Genomic DNA, 14,995 nt, shown 5'->3' with positions numbered 1-14,995 from the left:
ATTAATTCACGTTATACTTGTAATGGTGGCAATCAGAGACTTATTGCGGGACTGTGATATTGTGGCAGACAATCGGACAATAACTGACACCTTTGACACTTTGCGGGAACCAGTGACACTAATACAGTGATCAGTGCTAAAAATATGTACGGTCTCTGTACTAATGACACTGGCTGGGAAGGGGTTAAACATCTAGGGCAATTAAAGGGTTAAGTGTGCCTAGCCAGTGTTTTTGTGTACTGTATGTGCTGCTTTAACTAGGGGAAAAGATGGATTTTAGTCCCTGCTTTGCAGGAACACAAAATACATCCCTTCCTCCCTTTCAGAACAGAATTCTGCCTTGTTTACATAGGCAGAGCTTCGTTCTGTGTCTCTGCCGGACGATCGGTGAATGCCAGTGGACATAGAGTGCCCAGCATCCGCAAATCCGCCCACGTGCCACCGCATGATCCAGCACACAGCTGCCGCCCTGTAGCAGTAAAACTGCTATTGGGCGGTCAGCAAGTGGTTAATAAACAACATGTTTTAAAGTCTATCTCCAACCTATTGTTTAGTTTTTGGATAGAGTGAGGAAAAGTTAAAAATTTGTCTATTTTTTTATTTGTCTGTGACCTAACGGGGTAGATTTTATTGTGTTTCTATTGAAGAGATTTTCTAGCCTGATAGAAAATAAAGAAAAACATCACCATTAGGGACACAGACAGCACTTGAATCATAAGAGAGGCTCTTACTCTTCCCAGTGCTATACAAAATAAACCTTTTTGCTATTGATGGGCTTTTAGGAAGAACTGAACTCTGCATCTGCAACCTGTGCAGTTGGTATTATTGTGATACTAAGTAAAATATTTTTGGGGACAAAAAGAGCATTTTGTTCTCCAAAAATAGTTTATTTTCTATGCACTCTAAATACAAAAAGACGTATTCAAAACAAAACAAATTTTTTTTTTTTTTTGTTCTAGTTTGGCCAGTGATCATTTTAAAACTAGTGTTAGGCCTGGAGAAATAGAAAGAGATGGCACAGGCTGCCACACACCTCACCCGGCCTGAGCGGTTAACAGGTAAAAAGCAGCCTTAGCTCGATTCATCCAGGCCATGCCCCCCAACATGTTTCGCCCTGCTCTTAAATACAGGGAACCATAACAGCCTGAGCGGGGGCCCCTAAGCATTTACTGTGGGTCATAGTGTTAGGCCTGATTCACACTGATGCGATTTCAGATGCAGCTTGGGTCGCACTGAATTGCATGACAATGGAAATAACATTCTTTTCAATGGTGCCCGTTCACATCAATGCAGCACAGCTATGATGCAACTTTGGAAAAGGGTCCTGTGCTACTTTTGTGAGATTCACAGTGTGATTTGGGCCCATAGAATATGCAAACCAAATCCAAAACGCACCCAAAGTTGCATCCAAGTCACACTACATAATCAAGTCAAAGTCGCATCACAGTAATGTGAACCTAGCCTTACTGTAGATAAAATCTGCACGTTTTATTCTGTGATTTGTTCTTTTTAAATTGATTTCAATATAAAAAGGCAAATCACAGAATATAACATTTGTTTCTGGTACAAAGCTTAGCAATGTTTTTTCAAATTAAAATAAAGGCTTTTTGACTACATTTATTTTTTAATGCAAACAAACCAAAATAATAATAAAGAAAAAAAAGTTTAAATATGAATTATAAAAAAAAAATCAGCAAAAAAATAAAGGCTAAAGAGAGAAAGGGAGAAAAACATTAAAGTAGACAGTTAGATGTTAGCAGTGATTAAATTCCATTGAGGGCCCATTTCCATGCATGTTTCCTGCACTACATGGGAACGAGCTATCCTTGTAAGACGCGCATGGGTGCTGTTAATGGCACCCAAAACGCATCTAATAGACAGCACATTTGTGATTTTTAAGGACTTGCCTGTCATACTTTTTGCATTTTGTGGGGCACACGACAGAAGGGAGGGGCCAGGAGAGCCGAAGAGGGACCAAAGAAGAGGAGAATCCGGGCTGCTCTGTGCAAAACCATTTCACAGAGGAAGGTAAGTATAACATGTTTGTTATATTTATTAGAAAAAAACAAAACCTTTAGTATCACTTTAAAGTAGAACTATAGGCAAAACCTTTTTTTCATTTTTGATAGAGCGAGGGAGGATCATAACACCTGTCAGATTTTTTTTTTCACCATCTGTGTCCCATAGCGGAGATTTCCCTTTACTTCTTGTCTCATAACCAAACAGGAAGTGAGAGGAAATCCCCGCAAATTTAAGGAAATTCCTTGGGGACCAGAACTAGTGTCCCCATTGGAAGATTTCCCCTATATTGCCTTTCTGGGGACAACCTAAAATTTGGCATTTTATTTTACGTTCACTTTTAATGATAATGTTAAACAGGACAAATAGAGAGGGTGAATCTCCTAAACAGTGGCACAGAAAGCAATAAAAAAAACTGCAAGTGTTGTACTCACTCTTCCTGTCTTCCAAAACGAATAAAAAAACTGAAAATTGTATCGTATCGTAATTTTCTTTTTCTGGTGCCTATCCATGGCAGCATACACGTGAGATTAGCCCCGCCTACTTCTGCCCACAGGACCAGTACATAGCTATAAAATGTTAACACCCACACAACAGCCCATTCCCGGTACATCGCTGGGAACAAACTGGGTGGGTACAGTATGCTGCCATGGATAGGCACCAGGAAAAGAAAATTACGGTAAGTATGATGCAATTTTCTGTTTTCCTGGTGCCTCCATGGCAGAATATGGATGATAGATCAATAACTATCTATCAGGATGGGAAGCTTCAGAAAATTCCATCATAAGAAAGTGAGTAAGCTACTGGCTTCCTGCCAAAGACAGATGTAGTGAGGACTACTTAGTCCATCAATAGCGCTGAATAAATGTGCCAAAATGGAACGGGATTGTCACTTCTGCCTGTCATGTTGTCTGTCTAGCTAATAACTATTTGCAAGTGTGCCATTATTGATCTGGATGTATTGAAGGAGTACTTCACCCAAGTCAGACCAAGCGATCTCACTATGGGACAGGCAAACAAACACCCACGGGCTCTTGATGCCATGGCAACAGCAAGTCTGTGAACTTCCTACAGCTTGAAGAGTCTCCTCAATATTTCTTATACCAGAAGCTGGCTTCGGATAAGGGTGAATGTCTGCCTGGTAGAAAAACAATTTAGCACCCTCCGTGATACCCTTCCCATCTGCATCAACATGCAAATCCCCAGGACAGGCCCTTGGAGTGCACACCCTTAAAAGGGACATGCCCCTAAAGCCTGCCACAAAAATTACAGCGCAGATGGAAAAAGGACAATGGATAACACCCAAATGCTCCCGCAGTAAGTGCGTTAATCCGGCAACAATCACCCCAAGCTCCTGGTATAACACAGGAAAAGTGAGGATAGAAGCCCAGGTGGTAGCATTGCCAATCTGAGAAACTGTAGTCTGCAGCCAAATGCTCAGGATGCACTCATAGATTTAGTATAGTGCATCTTGTCAGGACAGGATGAAACCTGAACCCTAGACCATGGAGTTGGCTGATGGTCTGCTGAGTCAACGTGACATGATGTAGATAGAAAAACGGAGCATCAGTACAGGATGCATCTTCAAATATAAGAGGAAAGTAAAGGCTGAGAGATAAACTTTCCAAACATGACCACATCCAACCAAGAGACGGAAATTTCCTTTGGGTGAACTGGATGCGGATCAAAGAATTGAATAAGGATGTCCTGTTTGAGGAGACAGATAGAAACTAACTGGAGCAAAATGGAGAACTGGGTTTTAACAACCTTGTCTTATGTTAAACCTGTGAAAGGTTCCATGCCAGACAAGATCAACAGTCTTGACCAGTCACCTATGAGGCTATGAGTGAACTACTTAAGATCCCACAAAGTCACATGGGCAGCAATATTAAGAGCCAAATGCTGACTTAGGCCCAGCTGCAGGAGAGGACTCATCCAACTAAGAAACATTTGCGGAGAAAGTTCTGAGGCTTACACCAAGATAAATCACCACATGTCCAGCAATAGATTTAACATGAATAAGTAGACCTCCCTGCTTAGCATCAAGGGATTCCTAGACTCCATGATGCCCAGTCTCAAAATTTGAGCTTCACTGGCAAAGGCAGCTTGAAGCAGGATGGCAAAACCCATTCCTTAGAAACAGAGAATTCTGATCCAGTAGACCCCTTGGAGCAACTGTCTGTCACCCACTTTAGGTTGGCATACCACATCTGCCTGGATCAGCCTGGAACACCAGAATGCTTTCCATTCCGAACATGCGAGACAAACGAGGGAAGAAAGTACTGAAAGTCGCAAGAGCATCCTACCAGAGGACCACTGCACCTGGACCAAAACTGTCTAGCCTATAATTTGACCTCAGGGGCCCAGTAATTAACCTCTAAAGTTGGCTACCTGAGACACCTCCAGGAATAGAAATCAGTCTCACAGGTTTAGGCACTGCTGTCAGATGCAGTCTGCCTGCCAAGATGTATAACTGGAATGCTCATGCTGGACAAGGTTGGAGCCTGACATTTTTGCCATGGATACCAATCTAGCCTTTTGCTACTGCAAAACTCTGGATCCACCTGAAAATTGTAGGAATTGGCGGGGTCTAGCGGACAACGGCCTCAACCAATCCAATTCGCGCACAGACATCGCTACCTGGATCGTGCCTGAATCCTGCACCCTGCACAGCAATGCAGCGGAGCCACATCGGCCACAGCTACCGTCGGGCGAACTACATCTACATGATGATCCATCCGGGCCGGCCTGCACCCTCTTGGCTAGGCAGCAGTGCGCCCCTAGACAGCAGTGCTCCCTAGGCCCTGCCGGTACAGGACAAATGAGAAGAATCAAGGGAAATTTTTACAACACGCAAGGTAAAAGGTGAGAGGGGTAAAAAAAGCCCCCCTTGATTTTAGGGTGAGTTGACATGACTGTAATTGTAAACAATTATGTCAGAACAAGTGTGAGGATGGGCATGGTACCTGCCTGGTCACCTGCTTTGCCTGTGAGTAGATGCCTGCCAACAATTAGAACTATTCTTTCAACCCATTTGCTATCATCTGAGACCTTAATTGTCTATAATTTGGGAAATTGTGCCTGTAATAGCAGAAGTACAGACAGATAAATCTTGAAAATTCTTACATTTGCAAATATATTCATTATTTTTTTTATAATTTAGAAGGTGTCTTAAGATGTACAGTAGCTTCTTTAAGAACAAGGTGAACATAATTTAGCTTATAATAACTTTCACAATGCCTGGATACAAAATAAAATTGGTAAATATGCAACATATCTTCCAGATTTTTATTACATATTTTCATCATTTATACTTTTATTTTTTACCAGACTGTGATTGCGTTCATGGAAAATGTAATGATGGACTCCATGGGGACGGATCGTGCCAGTGTGATAAAGGCTGGACTGGTTCCATCTGTGAAATAGGTACCTACTCTGCTTATACATGTTTGCAATGTGGCTTATTCTTAAATAAGTAAAAGTATGCAGGATAAATACATTGATTATAGTCTTTTGTCAAAGAAAGTTCACTCATACTGAAAGTAGTGCTCTTCAAGCAGTTCTGAATTCTACTATATAACCGATTTATAGGTGCATTTCCAAAAATTAGAATATCATCAAAAAGTTCATTTATTTCACTATTTCAATTCAAAAAGTGAAACTCCTATTTTATATAGCTGCATTACACACAGAGTGATATACTAGCTTACAGTTGGTGGAAACCCAAAATTCAATATCTCAGAAAATTAGTATATTACATAAGACCAATAAAAAAAAAAAAAAAAAAAGTATTTTAATACAAAAATGTTGGCTTACTGAAAATGATGTCCATATACAGTGTAGTATGCACTCAATACTTGCTTGGGGCTCCTTTTGCATGAATTACTGCATCAGTGCAGAGTGGCATGGAGGCGATCAGCCTGTGTCATTGCTGAGGTGTTAAGGAAGCCGAGGTTGCTTTGATAGTGGTAATTTCTGTATTAAAACCCTTTTTTTTGCACATGGGAGGAGGAGCCTGATGATGGCGCCAGCACAGAGCTCGTGCTAGGAATGCCAGGAGACCCTATCCCACACACGTAAGGCAAAGGATCTAACCTGAAATCCCCTGTGGTTAAAAAGTATTAAGCTGGCCGGTGGTGGTGGATAGGGAATTGTGTTACCTGTGACAGGGAGGACGGCACCAGGGGAAAGGGCTATAGCAGCGGACCCCGGGTGACTTCAGGCAAAAGAGATGCGGAGCCTCGTGGGGAGGAGAGAGAGGATGGCCCGCCGACGTGAGACGCAGAGACCGTTAAACTGCGGAAAGATTTGGCAGTCTCTGGCGGGACTCAACGGTACTGCGCTGTCCCTGGTCAAACTCGGCAGAAGCCGCTAGCCACCCGAGGCAGAACACCTAAGGAGCCGTCAGGGAGCACTGCGGGGGCTGCTGGAGGAGAAAGGTTAGCCATCCGTAAAACAAAGACAAATTGTTTATCGACAAAGGAAGGAGAAGGAAAACCATTTAAAGCCGTACACCCTTGCTCAGCTGGAGTGGTGAGTCACCTTCTCCTTATTTTTCTGACTCTGCCATATATGAACTGTGGACTTATTGGGGGCAAATTTTTCTACCTCTCTTAAAGGGAAAATACACCTACCTGACATTCTCACTCATGTAGCTAAAGACGTCTACAGTTGAAAATAGATGATGAGGGGCAACCAGTTAAAGAAGGTGGGACGGCAAAGTCACCTAAAATAGGTGCAAGCCCTGGGACAATAAAAAAAATTCATGACCCATTAAGGGAATAATGAGAAACCAACTACTGAAAAACAATTGGGGGCCCAGGGGATAAAAGGAGCAAAAACTAATAAAAACTGACAGAATAAAACAGCACTTGGGAAGACTATGTTCAACCAGTCAAAAGTGGATCTAGAGATTGAGAGTAATAAAGAGGCAGGATTCATGGAAGAACATGCTTCAAAAACCCAGTTGCCAACAAAATATGAAATGCGGACATGTTCGCAAAATTAGAGCTATCTCTGAAAATGGATATGGCGACACGTCATATAGACTTGGGTCAAATACTGATACGAGTAGAAGATACAGAAATGGGGCTGGACTCTCATACCCAATGGATAAGGGAATTGAGAGAAGAAGTGAAAGCATTACAAGCTGAACAAAGGAATATGGCCTATAAAATACAAGATCAGGAAAACTGAAACAGAAGGAAAAACCTAAAAATTAGAGGCCTACCAGAAGCAGCACAAGGAGAAGATCTGATAAAAGTAATGAAAAGGATATTTAACCCACTTTTAGGCAGACCAGAGGTCTTGAAGATAGAAAGAGTCCAAAGGATTAGAAAGCCACAGAGTGTAGTAACGGATCGGATGCCCCTAGGGACGTAATAGTGAGGTTTCACTATTATTAGAAGAAGCACAAATATGGAAAAGCCTAAGGGGTGCATCTCCAATAAAATACAAAGATACAATCCTACAGATATTCTTCGATCTATTACCTAAAACATTGGAAAGAAGAAGGAGCTTAAAACCTCTCTTGGAACAGATGCATTTATATGATATACAGTACAACTGGGGGTTTCCAGGTTGCCTGGTAGGCTGGAAGAATAGATGCTCAGCTGAACTGCGATTTCTGGTAGAATTGCAGGACTTCTGTAAAAAGCTTGAGTTCCCAATGCCAGATATCCCTGGCTGGTTGCACAACAGGAGAGACGAGTCACAGTTGGAAGAGGAGCAATGGCAACTAGTACCTAAGAAGAGTTATAAATCAAAGAGGTTTCAAGGGGTTATTAAAAGAGTGGAATAAAGTTGATAGCCACCACAATAGGCCTAGAAAGAGTAAAAGGGGAGAATAGGGATAGAAAAGTAATTTTATGTAGTAAAAGGCAGCCCTCAAATTTTCCACTCGCATTTTGCGAGTGGAAAATTATGTATGGCGAGCTCCTGTCAGGGGAAGAGAGGAGAGGAAAGCCGCCGAAGGATTGGATAATGTCAGCGGCGGATCATCCCGCTCAGCTTTAATTGTAATGGCCGGGCGCTCGCCGACACACAGTTCCGTCTCCTAGCGCGGCTTCTTTGATAGACAGAACACCTGGCCAACCAGGACGTGTTCTGTCTATCAAAGAAGCCGGGCTAGGAGGCGGGACTGTGTATGTCAGCGAGCGCCCGCCAATTACAATTAAAGCTGAGCGGGATGATCCGCCGCTCCGACATTATCCAGCAGGACTGATGGAGGGGTTCAAGCCCAAGTTGGAAAAATCGGCAGTACACCGGTACAAGGTAGGGTGGGATGGATGGATGGAAGGATGGCTGCTCTGGCTGGGTGTCTGTGTCATGGGAGGTGGAGGGGCGCTGCCAGGAGTGTTTCTGTGACAGGAGAGAGCGGGATGTGCTCTCTCTGTCTTCTCGCCGGGCTTCACACACTCCTGTCAGATCGGGACTTCTCCCCTGAGTCAGAGTGGAGGTGGAGCGGAGGAGAAGACAATTAGTTCCTAATGCTTTGCATGGACAGCTGGCGGGAGAGATGCGGCTGCAGAAGGGGAAGAAGTTTGCAGCTCAGGAAGGACACTGCATGTCAGATCGGGACTATACAGAGTTTGTTATCCCCTGTCCTCCGAGTCAAAGCAAGCAATGTGGAAAGGGGGCGGGTAACAAACTCTGTATAGTCCCGATCTGACATGCAGTGTCCTTCCTGAGCTGCAATCTTCTTCCCCTTCTGCTTCTGCAGCCGCATCTCTCCCGCCAGATGTCCGTGCAAAGCTTTAGGAATAGGCTTCTCCTCCTCTCCTCCTCCGCTCTGACATATGAAGAGGAGGATCACAGAGCGATGTATCTGGTATCACAGGCGCTGTATCTGAGGTCTGTGACATGCTGGAGGAAAGGGTGAACTACACTGGGGTACAAATCTTATCCTGTCACCTCCCAAATTCCCATCTCAGCACAATCCCCCCCCTCCCTCCTAGCACAAGCCCCCCTCCTAGCACAACCCCCCCCATCTCAGCAAGTCCCCCCCCCTCCTAGCACAACCCCCCCATCTTAGCACAACCCCCCCATCTCAGCACAGCCCCCCCCCTCCTAGCACAATCCCCCCATCTCAGCACAACCCCCCCATCTCAGCACAATCCCCCCTCCTAGCACAACCCCCATCTCAGCACAGTCCCCCCCCTCTTAGCACAACCCCCCTCCCATATTGATCCCACCTAGAAGTAATCATCTTCTCCCCACCCCTCATGCTACAAATTCTCTTATTCCAACCCCCCCCCCCCCCCCGGGACAATCCCCCAAAAAGTATTTGTACTAGGAGGGGTGGGGAGAAGATGATTACTTCTAAGTGGGATCGATATGGGGGGGGGAGCGGGGTTGTGCTGGGATGGGGAATTTGTGAGGTGACAATATAAGATTTCTTCTAGCAGGGGAATTGGGGGGGGGGAGGGTGCTAGGAGGAGTGATTCGTGCTGGGGGGTGAGGATTTGTGCCAGGAGTGGGGATTTGGGGATCGCCCTTATAGAGATTATTGGAATGGGGTGGGGGGATGGATTTGTGCCAGAACAGGAAGTCTTGGGGCTGTTAAAAAGGGGTATTGGGGGGGGGGGTTGTGCCAGTAGGAATAATGGGTTTTTTTGTGCTAGGGGGAAAATTTTGATGGGGGGAGGATTTGACGGGTAGGATTTGTTCTAGGAGGTGAAATTTTGGGGGGGGGGCACTAGGATGGTGATTTGGGGGTTCCAGACCCTTGATGGCCACTGATTAGGCTGCACTGATGGGCACTGAAGACGTTGTTATTAATATTTATTTTTGTAACTTCTGCATTAATGCAAAAACATTTAACAGTATAATTTTATGGCGTGTTTAGGGGCGGAATTAGGGGCGGGGCAGGGTAGGAGTTGGGTGGGGCAACTGGTGGCGAGTAACCCTTAAGGCCTGGCTAGTAGCTCAGGACTTTAAATTTTGAGCCCTGGTAAAAGGTATGGGTTTCTTGTGCACCTGGTGGGCGCTGGGCACTACCTTCCCAAAAGGAAGGGGAGGGAGACCCAGCAGGCACACTAGACAGAGCACCACCCCAGTTGGAAGAGTAGACAGGTAGGGGAGACTCAAAAATTAAGGAAGAAACAGTCTACTTAAATACTAGGCATAGGTCAGAAAATCCAATACCTCCAAATAATATTATTGGAGAAGGGAGGGGGAGGATGGGAGGGATGAGTGGGAGGAGGGAGGGCAAGGGAAAATAATTTATTTTGACAAAGGTAACGGATTCTCTTTCTCCAACCCCCTCTTTGTCCTTGCCTCTGCGTTCTGGCCCTCCTCTCCCCAATTCAACTAAGTTCCCAAGCCCCTGTGTTTGCCAGGGGGTAAGAAGAGACAACGAGAGGCAAGGGGAGGGGGCAAAAGGGGAGAGCGAAAGACAAAATGAAAACATTACATTTTTTAACTTATACTGTACAAGGATTAAACACTCCAGCAAACAGACATAAGGTGTTAAAAGAAATCAAACAATACTCAGCAAATGTAGCTTTTTTACAAGAGACACATATTTCCCGTGATGTAAATGTAAGACTGTACTCAAAATACCATCCAATATAGTACCATGGAGATTCCACAACGAAAAGAGCAAAAGGGGTAGCGATAAGTTTTGCAAAGGATCTAAAGTTTTCTCTGGAAGAAAGGATGATATATGTTCTTGAGAGGAAGTGGTGGAATGCACCCTGGCAAATATATATTGCCCAAATAAAAACCTGACAGGGTATCTGAGGGATGTATTGGGAAAGCTAGTAGATTCTAAAAAAGGTAAACTGATTTTGGTGGGAGATTTCAATTTCTGCATGGATCCAAGAGTAGATAGTATGTCACATGCACTGAGGAAGGGAAAGAGCCAACTCAGGCAGGTGAAGAAAAAAATGATATCAATCCCAGATAGTAGATGCGTGGAGAGTACAACATCCAGGGGTAAAGGATTACATATTCTATTCCTCAGTGCATGGGACATACTCTAGACTGGATTATATAACAGTAGACCATAGATGGATGGATTGGGTAGTTAAAACATCTATAGAAATAATATCTTTGTCAGATCATGCCCCTGAATTAATGAAATAATAATAATGAAGAAATAATGAAGATGTAAATAGGAGATCAACAGAATAGAATGGGCACCAGGAGGCTGAACAAGGAGTTGATACACGATAAGGAGGTTGAAGGTAGAATAAAAACAGAGTTACGTCAATATTTTGTGCATAATGAAACCCCAGGGATTTCCGAGACCACGATTTGGGAAGTGCATAGAGCTTATATTAGGAGTATCTTGATCTCAATTGCAGCTAAAAAGAAGAGGGAAAGGATAAGCAGTATGAAAGCATTAATAACAGAAATACAGGAGTTAGAACAATTACACCAAAAGGATAGTAGATTCAGAAGTACAACACACCCAAATATTAAAAAGAGAAGAACTGAAGGATTTATTGGAACAGGAAACAAGAAGGGTATTTAATAGAGTAGGCAAACATAGGCACCAATGGGGTAACAAACCTGGGAAATATTTAGCAAAATATTAAAAAAACAAAAAATCAATAAGTTTTATAGGAAAAATGAAAAATAATAAGGGGGAGATGGTTTATCGGACATCGAAAATAGCAGACGTATTTCAAAGTTTTTATAGTTCTCTATACTCAGTGAGACAAAAAGGGTCACAGGAAGCAGAATTAAAAAGAATGCAAATAATATAAGAATATATCAAAGAAGCAAACCTTCCCAGAGTACCAGCTGAAAAAAATTGCAAATATTAGAGGATTTAATAACACAAGAAGAGATCGAAGTAGCATTAAAAAGCACAGCTACAGGAAAGAGTCCAGGACCCCGTTGGGTTTACGATTCGATATTACAAAAGATTTAAAGAACAACTTGTACCAAAACTGTGTACATACATGAATGGACTAGGAGAAGGAATGGAGATGAGGAAGGAATTATTGGATGTGGTTTGTGCGATTCGGGTGTATCTGGCAGCTGCTGAGTGCTTCTTGTGCCTTCCATCATCAGGCGGCCAGTTGGTTGTCCGTGCATATCTTCACAAAATTCTATGAGGTAGATACTTTGCGGCCAAAAGAAGCATCCGCAGATGCCAAAGTTTTGCAGGCTGCTGTTTAAGAGGGAGTGTTCCCTCTTGAGGGTTGTTTTTCTTTAAACTTACATTTTTCAGTCCCAGTTAAGGCTCCTGTGTCCTAGTTAAGGGCTCTTATGTTTAGCCTTGGGTTATTTTCCCCACCCCTCATTTTCCTTTTGACACTGCTTTTATACGTCCCAGTAGTATGATTTATGAAGCGATGTGTCTGTCGATGAATGAAAGAGAAAATGGGATTTTTGTACCGTAAAATTAATTTCTTTGAGTTCATCGACGGACACAGCACCCACCCCTCTATGGAGTTCTGATACTTCTAATACTGCTTGCTACTAAACTGATTACCTAGAGCAGAGAAGGGGGTTATATACCAAGCTAAGGAAGGCCATGAGCGTAGCCAGGTACTTTTTGTTCTGCCTAGTCCTACTCCTGGATAGGGATGGGCTGGATGTTCGAGTCGAATGTAAGTTTGACTCGAACACCGGGTATTCGTGTGTTCGCCGAACACACAAACACCCAAGGCGCTCGGCAGCAAGTTCGCCTACCAATGAGCGCCCCATAAAGCACTGCGCGATTGCAGGGCATTAAGTGCTTGTGATTGGCCAAAGCATGCACCTGACCTGTATGCTTTGGCCAATCACAGCACAATGTCCTGTCAGAGCCATGATTGGCCAAAGCCTTTAGCCAATCATGGCTCAAGGGCTAAGTCCATGCCTCACACTATATAAGGCTGCTGCTTACACAGCAGCCATGTATAGTGTGTGACAATAGAGGTTAGGCAGGTAGTTAATGGATAGTGTGTTGAGTAAGTTTAGTGCAGTCAGTGTAGTGTTCAGGTTATACCCCACTTTTAAAATGTATAGCTATGTTGTAGTCCTGGGTCCCCTCTTGGTTCTTCCGAAGTTTTGTGTCCCTGTGTAAGATTCCGGTACCTCCGGTACCCTTAATCACCACTTTCCTCTGTAATGCGTCCCACCTTTCTCTTCAGGTGGTACGCATATACCTTTAAGAACGATGATGTCACTGCTGAGCGCCGCAGAGCGGCTATTTCAACCGCCGGCGGTCTCACTCACATTGTTCGTTCAACCTGCCTTGATATCCACATGCTTTCAAGCCTGTCTCTCGATCGGAACCTCCAGCTATTCCCTTTACCTGGAGCAGACTGGAACCTCGCTACTGATCCCTGTATCTCGCTACCGGATCATTCCTCATCTACTGGACCTCTCTAAACTACTAACATTACAAGTGATAAGTACCCCGCAGGAGAACCCTCCATAACCTTATAGCACTATCTACCTATGCACATTAAGGACTGTTACTACCTATCCATACTATCCTATCATCTGCACTGTTACATAGATTGCTATCTCTTGAACCTACTACCATCTATCATCTGCACTACTGCATAGATTGCTAGCTCTCCTGTCTACTACTATCTATCCTTGCACTGGGTTACTCTATCCTGTATTTGTCATCTGCTGTCCTCACCACCTATTAGCATACTCGATACTAACCTATCTGCATTCCTAAATACCATCTTGAACTCTCCTATACAAACCTATCAAGTGATTACCATCCTTGTCACTGTTCACACCTGTCCCTTCAGCACATCACCTTCATACTATCATATACATCCTATCACTCCAGGAACATCTCATTGAGTGTGTATATATCTGTATGTTGAAGCTGACAGGCCCACGGTGATGAGTCCTGGAGAGTTGGATCTGGTATTCAACACATCTCTACATGACTACTGAGTGGAGATTTTGCAGCTGCAAATCCAGCCTATACTAAAAACGCAGGAGCGTTACACCCTGTCACTTATAGTTCATGAGCAGTGCCAAGCTGACCAAGATTTCCCATAAACGCCAATGTTAACGACATGCCAAGCTGACCAATTTTTCCCATAGATGTTAAAGAGGAAGTAAACCCTCCTCTGCAACTTTTACCTATAGGTAAGCCTATAATAAGGCTTACCTATATGTACTGTAAATATCTCCTAAGCATGTACCGTTTAGGAGATATTTACCTTAAATGCAGCCAGTGACATCACTGGCGCATGCGCTCTGAAGGAACGGCCGCTGGTGCCGTTCCTTCAGAGCCCCGTGCCGTGACCGTCGGCTCCCGCACACATGCGCGGGAGGGACGTAATCGCGGTCCAGCCAATCAGATGGCTGGATGCCGTGATCCCGGAAGACGGGCGACTGAACATGTCGCCCGTCATACAGGTAAGCGGGCGGCACGGTGGGGGCTCGTTCTAAGGTAAGTATTTCATAATGAGCTAGTATGCAATGCATACTAGCTCATTATGTGTTTCTCTTTCAGGTTGGGAAAAAAAAAAATTCTTAATGAGTTACACTTACAACCTCTTTAATAAGCGCTGAAAGATGAAAATTGGTCTAGGCAGGAAGGGGGTGAAAGTGCCCTGTATTTAGGTGGTTAAGGGGAACCCTATAACAGAATTAAAAAAAAAATGGCATGGGCCCCCCCAAAATCTATACCAGGCCCTTTTGGTCTGGTATAGAGTTTAAGGGGAACACCATGCCAAAAAAACCGCCATGGGGTCCCCCCAAAATCTATACCAGGCCTTTTGGGTCTGCACCCCAAAGCACCCTCTTCATGTTGAGGGCAAGTGGCCTAATATGGTTAAGGGGGGGGCTCGCCATTTTTTTCCTTTTTTTTTTTTTATCTGTATTTCCGGGAGCCTACAATACATTACAGCCGCGAGAAAGTTTAAATTAGATTTTTTCCTTTAGAAATGTCAGTATTGCTGCAACAGGCTACATACGTCTTACAGATGTGCCACTTTACAGGTACATTAAGGGGTACCACCAAGCACTATACACTATGGCAATAACTTGCATATAAGCCTTT

At 43.9% G+C, this 14,995-nt stretch overlaps 1 protein-coding gene across 1 annotated transcript in view; it reads left to right on the top strand.

Annotated features, from left to right (window-relative positions):
* The window catches only part of STAB1 (stabilin 1), a gene marked incomplete at its 3' end in the record, with an annotated part of 476,721 nt that overhangs the window by 208,459 nt on the left and 253,267 nt on the right, over positions 1–14,995 (top strand). The window contains exon 38 of the mRNA XM_082266286.1: positions 5,350–5,445. Within this exon, the coding sequence (XP_082122412.1) occupies positions 5,350–5,445 (96 nt within the window). The remainder of the gene's footprint in view (positions 1–5,349; positions 5,446–14,995) is intronic.

This window comes from Pelophylax lessonae (genome assembly GCF_965119305.1).
Source record: "Pelophylax lessonae genome assembly, chromosome: 8".
NCBI classification, from domain to species: domain Eukaryota; kingdom Metazoa; phylum Chordata; class Amphibia; order Anura; family Ranidae; genus Pelophylax; species Pelophylax lessonae.
The sequence above is the reverse complement of the archived record's forward strand: the minus strand, read 5'-3'. Positions and strand labels throughout refer to the sequence as shown.